At 40.3% G+C, this 10,000-nt stretch overlaps 2 protein-coding genes across 2 annotated transcripts in view; both read right to left on the bottom strand.

The window, feature by feature from the left end:
- Positions 1 to 10,000, bottom strand: part of LOC137615429 (insulin-like peptide receptor) — a 422,698-nt gene that overhangs the window by 212,453 nt on the left and 200,245 nt on the right.
- On the bottom strand, positions 396 to 3,654 carry LOC137615094 (uncharacterized). Its single transcript, XM_068344725.1, has 3 exons — positions 3,630 to 3,654; positions 1,486 to 1,632; positions 396 to 1,342 (listed from the first exon to the last, which is right to left on the bottom strand). Exons 1-3 carry the CDS (start codon positions 3,652 to 3,654, stop codon positions 396 to 398), a joined length of 1,119 nt encoding a protein of 372 aa, XP_068200826.1.

The following is a 10,000-nucleotide window of genomic DNA, read 5'->3' as shown; positions in this document are numbered from 1 at the left end:
CTCGTGAAAGTGACTGTGCTGTGTGTGATGAATGCAGTCGTAGCTCGTGAAAGTTTATGAGAGTAATAGTGCTGTCGGTGATGAATACAGAAGTAGCTCTTGAAAGTTTATGAGAGCAACTGTGCTGTGGGTGATGAATACAGAAGTAGCTCGTGAAAGTGACTGTGCTGTGTGTGATGAATGCAGTCGTATCTCGTGAAAGTTTATGAGAGTAATTGTGCTGTGGGTGATGAATGCTGAAGTAGCTCGTGAAAGTGACTGTGCTGTGTGTGATGAATGCAGTCGTATCTCGTGAAAGTTTATGAGAGTAATTGTGCTGTGGGTGATGAATGCTGAAGTAGCTCGTGATAGTGACTGTGCTGTATGCAATGAATGCAGAAGTAGCTCGTGAAAGTTTATGAGAGTAACTGTGCTGTGTGTGATGAATGCAAACGTAGCTCGTGAAAGTTTATGAGAGTAACTGTGCTGTGGGTGATGAATGCAGAAGTAGCTCGCGAGACTGATTGTGCTGTGTGTGATGAATGCAGAATTAGCTCGTGAGAGTGACTGTGCTGTGTGTGATGAATGCAGAAGTAGCTTGTGAACGTTTGAGAGTGACTGTGATGTGGGTGATGAATGAAGAAGTAGCTCGTGAGAGTGACTGTGCTGTGTGTGATGAATGCAGACGTAGCTTGTGAAAGTTTATGAGAGTGACTGAGATGTGGGTGATGAATGCAGAAGTTGCTCGTGAGAGGGACTACTGTGTGTGATGAATGCAGACATAGCTTGTGCAAGTTTATGAGAGTAACTGTGCTGTGGGTGATGAATGCAGAAGTAGCTCGTGAGAGTGACTGTGCTTTGTGTGATGAATGCAGAAGTAGCTCGTTAGAGGGACTGCTGTGTGTGATAAATGCAGACGTAGGTCGTGAAAGTTTATGAGAGTAACTGCTGTGGGTGATGAATGCAGTAGTAGCTCGTGAGAGTGACTGTGCTGTGTGTGATGAGTGCAGAAGTAGCTCGTGAGAGGGACTGCTGTGTGTGATAAATGCAGACGTAGCTCGTGAAAGTTTATGAGAGTAACTGTGCCGTGGGTGATGAATGCAGAAGTAGAAGTAACACGTGAGACTGATTGTGCTGTGGGTGATGAATGCAGAAGTAGCTCGTGAGAGTGACTGTGCTGTGTGTGATGAATGCAGAAGTTGCTCGTAAGAGGGACTGCTGTGTGTGATGAATGCAGACGTAGCTCGTGAAAGTTTATGAGAGTAACTGTGCCGTGGGTGATGAATGCAGAAGTAGCTCGGGAGTTTATGAGGGACTGTGCTGTGGGTGATGAATGCAGAAGTAGCTTGTGAGAGTGACTGTGCTGTGTGTGATGAATGCAGAAGTTGCTCGTGAGTTTATGAGTGACTGTGCTGGGGGTGATGAATGCAGAAGTTGCTCGTGAGTTTATGAGTGACTGTGCTGGGGGTGATGAATGTAGAAATTGCTCGTGAGTTTATGAGTGACTGTGCTGTGGGTGATGAATGTAGAAGTTGCTCGTGAGTTTGAGTGACTGTGCTGGGGGTGATGAATACAGAAGTAGCTCGTGAGACTGACTGTGCTCTGTGTGATGAGTGCAGAAGTAGCTCGTGAACGTTAATGAGAGTGACTGTGCTGTGGGTGATGAATGTAGAAGTAGTTCGTAAAAATTTGCGAGAGTGGCTGCGTTGTGGGTGATGAATGCAAAGAAGCTCGCGAAGAGAAATAATGACCAGAAGTACAAGAATTGAGAATGAAGGAGAATGAATAATTCAGTCAGCACTAATTCAACGATAAATGACAAGAAGAGAGATCGGAGATCTGTTTAATTATCATTTTCCTGGAAACGAAGTGAATGTAGATTTTAAAAAGCTAAATAGTTAAAGAGTAATGGAAAAGTAAGGCAAATACTTTAATGAGGATTAAAAGAATATGGATAATGAAAGAGTGAACTTTATAGATAGTGAAGGGTAAAGAATTAATTAGTATTTGCTGGGGCTTAATAGTGGGTGACCCGGCAAAAACAAATAAGATAGATTGTGTAATAATGAAACTGGGTTTTGAATGTTGAAAGGGCGACTGATTTAAAGACATAAAAAATTATAAATTACTAATGAAAGAAAAATCAAGTATTAAATGAACAATGTAAAGAAAAATCAATAATTAAATGAACAATATAAAGAAAAATCAACAATTAAATGAACAATATAAAGAAAAATCTACACCTAAATGAACAATATGAATTAAAAGTTTACCATATTTCCACGCACGAATTTATTGAAAATGATTGAACTGTACGTTTCAGTGACAAAGCAAGTAGCTGGTTCATCATCATTTCCTCCTTCGCCTATTGACGCAAAGGGCCTCGATTAAATTTTGCCAGTCCTCTCTATCTTGAGCTTTTAATTGAATAATTCTCCATTCATCATCTCCTACTTCATAGTCCTCAGCCATGTAGGCCCGAGTCTTCCAACTCTTCTAGTGCCTTGTGGACCCCAAGTGAATGTTTGGTGATCTACTTCTCGTTTCTTAATCCTCATCCATGTAGGACTGGGTCATCCAACTCTTCTAGTGTCTTGTGGAGCCTAAGTGCACGTTTGGTGATCTCCTACTTCGCGCGTCATAGTCCTCCGCCCTGTAGGTCTGGGTCTTCCAACTCTTCTAGTGCCTTGTAGAGCCCAACTGAACGTTTGGTGATCTCGTACTTCGCGCTTCATAGTCCTGAGCCATGTAGGCCTGGGTCTTCCAACTCTTCTTGTGCCTTATGGGACCCAACTGAACGTTTGGTGATCTCCTACTTCACACTTCATAGTCCTCAGCCATGTAGGCCTGGGTCATCCAACTCTTCTAGTGTCTTGTGGAGCCTAAGTGCACGTTTGGTGATCTCCTACTTCGCGCTTCATAGTCCTCAGCCATGTAGGTCTGGGTCGTCTAACTCTTCTAGTGCCTTGTGGAGCCCAACTGAACGTTTGGTGATCTCCTACTTCGCACTTCATAGTCCTCAGCCATGTAGGCCTGGGTCTTCCAACTCTTCTAGTGCCTTGTAGAGCCCAACTGAACGTTTGGTGATCTCGTACTTCTCGCTTCCTAATCCTCAGCCATGTAGACCAGGGTCTTCCAACTCTTCTAGTGCCTTGTGGAGCCCAACTTAACGTTTGGTGATCTCCTACTTCGCACGTCATAGTTCTCCACCATGTAGGCCTGGGTTTTCCAACTCTTCTCGTGCCTTGTGGAGACCAACTGAACGTTTGGTGATCTCTTACTTCGCACTTCATAGTCCTCAGCCACGTAGGCCTGGGTCTTCCTACTCTTCTATTACCTTGTGGAGCCCAACTTAACGTTTGGTGATCTCCTACTTCGCACGTCATAGTTCTCCACCATGTAGGCCTGGGTCTTCCAACTCTTCTAGTACCTTGTAGAGCCCAACTGAACGTTTGGTGATCTCTCACTTCGCGCTTCATAGTCCTCAGCCACGTAGGCCTGGGTCTTCCTACTCTTCTATTACCTTGTGGAGCCCAACTGAACGTTTGGTGATCTACTTTGCGCTTCATAGTCCTCAGCCATGTATGCCTGGGTCATCCAACTCTTCTAGCGCCTTCTGGAGCCCAACTGAACGTTTAGTGATCTCTTACTTCGCGCTTCATAGTCCTCAGCCATGTAGGCCTGGGTCATCCAACTCTTCTAGTGTCTTGTGGAGCCTAAGTGCACGTTTGGTGATCTCCTACTTCGCGCTTCATAGTCCTCAGCCACGTAGGCCTGGGTCTTCCAACTCTTCTAGTGCCTTGTGGAGCCTAACTGAACGTTTGGTGATCTCTTACTACGTGCTTCATAGTCCTCAGCCATGTAGGCGTAAGTCTTCCAACTCTTCTAGTGCCTTGTGGAGCCCAACTGAACGTTTGGTGATCTCCTACTTCGCACTGCATAGTCCTCAGCCTTGTAGGCCTGGGTATTCCAACTCTTCTAGTGCCTTGTGAAGCCCAACTGAACGTTTGGTGATCTCCTACTTCTCGTTTCTTAGTCCTCATCCATGTAGGTCTGGGTCGTCTAACTCTTCTAGTGCCTTGTGGAACCCAATTGAACGTTTTGGTGAACTAATCTCTCTTGGGGAGTGCTGATTCGTCTACATAATTATGTGGATTGATTCAAACCTTTGATAGTGAAACGAGTTGAAATATTTACGAGTGAAATGAAACTTAAAGTTTAAGTAGTGAAACGCAATTGTTATCGTTAGCAATCTATCGGTGTTCAAATATTTACTCGTCAAAGGCAATTCAGATCTTCGACAGTGAAGAAATTGATGATAGTGCAAACGGTTTAGACAAAACACTGAAGATTTTGATAATGGAAGAGATTGCGAGGAAGGACGTGTTTTATTCCCGACGTTTCTTCCTAATTTTTACCTTCCTAATCTCTCTCTCTCTCTCTCTCTCTCTCTCTCTCTCTCTCTCTCTCTCTCTCTCTCTGATTTATGTAGTAAATTAGCAACCCCGCTGTCACTTTGATTAGTATGGTAAATTATCAACCTCTCTCTCTCTCTCTCTCTCTCTCTCTCTCTCTCTCTCTCTCTCTCTCTCTCTCTCTCTCTCACACACTCTCTCTCTCTCTCTCTCTGATTTATATAGTAATTTAGCAACCCCGCTGTCACTTTGATTAATATGGTAAATTATCAACCTCTCTCTCTCTCTCTCTCTCTCTCTCTCTCTCTCTCTCTCTCTCTCTCTCTGTGATTTATATAGTAATTTAGCAACCCCGCTGTCACTTTGATTAATATGGTAAATTATCAACCTCTCTCTCTCTCTCTCTCTCTCTCTCTCTCTCTCTCTCTCCTCTCTCTCTCTCTCTCTCTCTCTCTCTCTCTCTGATTTATATAGTAAATTAGCAACCCCGCTGTCACTTTGATTAATATGGTAAATTATCAACCTCTCTCTCTCTCTCTCTCTCTCTCTCTCTCTCTCTCTCTCTCTCTCTCTCTCTCTCTCTGATTTATATAGTAAATTAGCAACCCCGCTGTCACTTTGATTAATATGGTAAATTATCAACCTCTCTCTCTCTCTCTCTCTCTCTCTCTCTCTCTCTCTCTCTCTCTCTCTCTCTCTCACACGATATATTTCAAATATTGCAACAATTTGTAACTTCATCTCTCTCTCTCTCTCTCTCTCTCTCTCTCTCTCTCTCTCTCTCTCTCTCTCTCTCTCTCTCTCTCACACACGATATATTTCAAATATTGCAACAATTTGTAACTTCATCTCTCTCTCTCTCTCTCTCTCTCTCTCTCTCTCTCTCTCACACGATATATTTCAAATATTGCAACAATTTGTAACTTCATCTCTCTCTCTCTCTCTCTCTCCTCTCTCTCTCTCTCTCTCTCTCTCTCTCTCTCTCTCTCTCACACGATATATTTCAAATATTGCAACAATTTGTAACTTCATCTCTCTCTCTCTCTCTCTCTCTCTCTCTCTCTCTCTCTCTCTCTCTCTCTCTCTCTCTCTCTCAATATGGGATTTAAAAAATTGCAATCATTTGTAACTTCACATAAATCTGTTATCTCTCTCTCTCTCTCTCTCTCTCTCTCTCTCTCTCTCTCTCTCTCTCTCTCTCTCTCTCTCTGCTCAGAAAACCAATAGTTAATGCCACCAGATTGATTCTCGAAGAAGCCTTGTGGCCCTGAAACTTTCGTTTTGCCAATCTTTATCATTAAAAACACGGCCATTGCAAAACTCTCCGAGAGACCCAGAATTAAAGATTTAGATCTGAAGATTTTACAGTATTTTACAATAAATATTGAATTATTTATTCAGTGTAATTTCACGCAAGTTATCACAAATCGTGATTTTTAATATAGGCGCGTAATCTTGAATTCTGTTAGGGTAACTGCTTTGAATGTTATTATTATTATTATTATTATTATTATTATTATTAATGGTGTTGTTGTTGTTGTTGTTATTATTATTATTATTATTATTATTATTGTTAATGTTGTTGTTTTTGTTGTTGTTGTTATTGTGTTTGTTATAAGTTGAGTGTCATGAACTAAGCATTTCTTAATTTTGGTCGATTGAGAACCTATATTTTTATTTTTTTCTGTGTAACTCATCAGAAATATTTAGGTATTACAGTACTTCATCAATTAGGTGTACTAATTACTGGTAGTGTTTAGAGGGGGTAACGTCCCTGACTTGGGAACCCCATACTGGGGTTCGAGTCCCGCTCAGACTCGTTAGTTTCTTTGGTCGCTGCGACCTTACCATCCTTGTGAGCTAAGAATGAAGGGTTTGGGGGAGCCTATAGGTCTATCTGCTGAGTCATCAGCAGCCATTGCCTGTCCCTCCTTTGTCCAACTTGGGTGTAGAGGGGGTTGGGCGCTGATCATATGTATATAGGGTCAGTCTCTAGGGTATTGTCCTGCTCGATAGGGCAATGTCACTGTCTCTTGCTTCTGCCATTCATTAGTGACCTTTACCTTTAAATGGTTTGCTAATATATTGGTGCCTGATTTCATCCTGAATTCCAATAAATATCTTGTTTTATTATGACTCAATTTTCTATGTAACTTCAAATTTATTGAATTTGAACTTTATGATATTTTCTTCTCTCTTCCTCATTTTGTAGTATTTTAACCTAAACGGTTTTGTTTCTGTTTTATATAGATACAGTTTATTTCAAAACTAAGCTATTTTTACTTTTTTTATATGGTTTATTCATCAATTGACAAACACGTAAAACGTCTTGTGGTTTATAATTTCCTATTCTTACTTTAGTTTTTTCGAAGAAGAAGGTAGTACGTATAGAATTAATATATATATATATATATATATATATATATATATATATATATATATATATATATATGTATGTATATATATATATATATATATATTACTGTGTATATATATATATGTATATATATATATATATATATATATATATATATATATATATATATATATATATACACTTTCACCTTATTTCCGTAAACAGGAGTATTCGTTTTATAAATAACTTAAGAATTCATTGCACCAAGTTTAGAATTGATTATAATACTTATTTACTTAAAGGAAATTCCCCTAACCAGCTGTTACTAATCTACTGAGGGAAAAAGTAATTATCCAACATTTACTCAATCGTTAAATGTAATGGTATTTGTCTAGATATTTTTTCGCTGGTTTGCTCACATAAATATATGTTTTTGAATAGGATATAGTTCATGTACCAACAAAAACAATAAGACAAAAAAAGTAGTTTTATTGTTTAAAACATTTAGATTAGATTCGTATTTCATGATTGTGTTCCGTTTCAGAAATAATATTTTGATTAGATACACATAAATAAACAATTCTTCACTTTTAATATAGATTGCTTAAAGGTTTAAATGCGGCTCATGAATGGCAGAGGCAAGGGGCATTGACATTGCCCTATCAAGCAGGACAGTGTCCTAGAGACTGACCATATATACATATGATTAGCGCCCTAGCACCCTCTCCACCCAAGCTACGTCCAAGGAGGGTTAGGCAATGGCTGTCGATGACTCAGCAGATTGATCTACAGGCTCCCCAAGCCCCCCCCCCCACATTCTTAGCTCACTAGGATGGTAAGGTTGCAACGACTAAAGGAACTAACGAGTTTGAGCGGAACCCCAGTCTGGCGATAACCAGTCAGGGACTTTAACGAATCGGCCATATATGAAAATAATGAAAATATACACTTGAAATAAGTTTTCTATTTGTCTTTTCCAAAAATAAGAAACAAAATAAACGATAGCGAAACTCACTCAACTAATATGTCAGTTAAGAGAAATTGATTTTACAAAAAAAAAAAAAAAAAAAAAAAAAAGGAATAAAAACTTCTGTGTTGTTTGTTATTCCTGAATCTTAATAACTGAAGACAAATTTCGAAACCTTTGACGGCGTTTATTGGCTAAAACTGTAAACAAAATTATTAGGAAATGATAGTTTTTTGTCGTATCTTGAACGAGTTCTTGGTGGACATTCGGAGAACTTTTGTTTGTTAAAGAATAGACATTTAGGGTTTTATCTTATAGTTCATGATGGAAAAGTTATTTATATTCAGTAAACTGTTAAGTAAATTATAACTTAACCATAATATCACGAACTTGATAGGAAAACATTGAATATTTAATATCTGGTTTTACAGTTCAAAAGATTGAAAATAATAATGATACTTTTATGTTAGTATAGGTACCTCCTACTAGTTAAATGGCAGGACAGGATTAGAAATGAAATTATAAGAGAGATTACTCTAGTATCATATGTGGATGAGATCATGATGAGGGGTAGATGGAGGTGGTTTGGGCATGCTCTTCGCACTCCCCAAGAGATTAGTTCACCAAACGTTTACCTGGGTTCCACAGGGCACTAGAAGAATTGGGGGGCCCAGGCCTACATGGCTTAGGACTATAAAGCGCGAAGTAGGAGATGATGAATGGAGAAGTATTGAATTAAAAGCTCAAGAGAGAGACGACTAGCGAAATCTAACCGAGGCCCTTTGCTTCAATAGGCATAGGAGGAGATGATGATGATGATGATGACCTACTTTAAGTGATTGATATAAAAGCAATCTATGGACAATTTCGTTAGTATCTTAAAGATAATTGATACAATAAAAGATGACGCTAGGTTTTAAAATGCAAAGAGATTCATAGCATATTGAGAGGTACTTCTAAAGCTGAGAAGTTTAAGTAACTTTCTCTGTGTGTGTGTCTGTCTGTTTCAGGATTTTCGTAAGGCTGAGTTGTCGGAGTAACTTTCTCTCAATAACTATCTCTGGGGAAAATCATAAAGCTGATGAGTCTCTCTCTCTCTCTCTCTCTCTCTCTCTCCGGCAGTGGGTTGGCCAAGGCACCGTCCACCCGTTGAGATACTACCGCTAGAGTTATTGGGTCCTTTTTAACTGGCCAGACAGTACTAAATTATATTGGATCCCTCTTCGAATTATTTTGAAATTGGCAAAAGTTAGAAACTTTCTCTCTCTCTCTCTCTCTCTCTCTCTCTCTCTCTCTCTCTCTCTCTCTCTCTCTCTCTCTCTCTCTCTCTCTCTGGAATATCAGAAACTGTCAGTAACACTCTCTTCCTCTCTTCAGATTTTATTTGAGTTGTCGAAAGTTAGGATCTCTCTCTCTCTCTCTCTCTCTCTCTCTCTCTCTCTCTCTCTCTCTCTCTCTCTCATGAAAAGATCGTGAGTGTAGCAAAAGCTGCCAAAATCCACCATGAAGAGATTTAGCTCCGGGAATTAGCCTCTGTGCCAGAACAAACATCTATTAGTCGAATTAGGACCGCCATTAGAGATAGATCCCCCAATTTTCAAGCTATTAGGAACACGGTCGTGTCAAGCGAATTGCCGAAGAAAAGGTTTGACCTGCAAAGGTTGCGTGAGTTAAGATTTAGGGGTGTTTGTGTGTATGTTTAAAGGTTTTGAAGGCCACTCATGAATGGCAGAGGCAAGGGACAATGACATTGACCTATCAAGCAGGACTATGCCCTAGAGACTGACCATATATTATGATCAGGGACCATTCCCCTTCTCCATCCAAGCTAAGACCATTGAGGGCCAGACAATGGCTGTTGATGAATCAGTAGGAAAACTTATAGGCTCCCCCTGAACCCCCCATTCTCAGCTCACGATAATGATGAGATTGCAGCCACTTAAAGGTTTAAAGTCCGCTCATGAATGGCAGTGGCAAGGGAAAGTGATATTGCCCTATCAAGCAGGACAATGCCATTGAGACTAACCATATATTATGATCAGCGTCCAAGCTAGGACCAAGGAGGGCCAGGCAATGGCTGCTGATGACTCAGCAGGTAGACCTATAGGCTCCCCAAAATCCACCCCCCATTCTTAGCTCACCAGAATGGTGAGGTTGCAGCGACCAAAGGAACTAACGACTTTGAGCGGAACTTGAACCCCAGTCTGGCAATTACCAGTCAGGGACGTTACCACATCGGCCACCATAACCCTGTGGTTAGTTTGTGTGATTGTTTTCCAGTAT

The sequence above is a fragment of the Palaemon carinicauda genome, chromosome 21 (genome assembly GCF_036898095.1).
Source record: "Palaemon carinicauda isolate YSFRI2023 chromosome 21, ASM3689809v2, whole genome shotgun sequence".
NCBI classification, from domain to species: Eukaryota; Metazoa; Arthropoda; class Malacostraca; order Decapoda; family Palaemonidae; genus Palaemon; species Palaemon carinicauda.
This window is presented reverse-complemented; position numbering and strand designations above follow the sequence as displayed.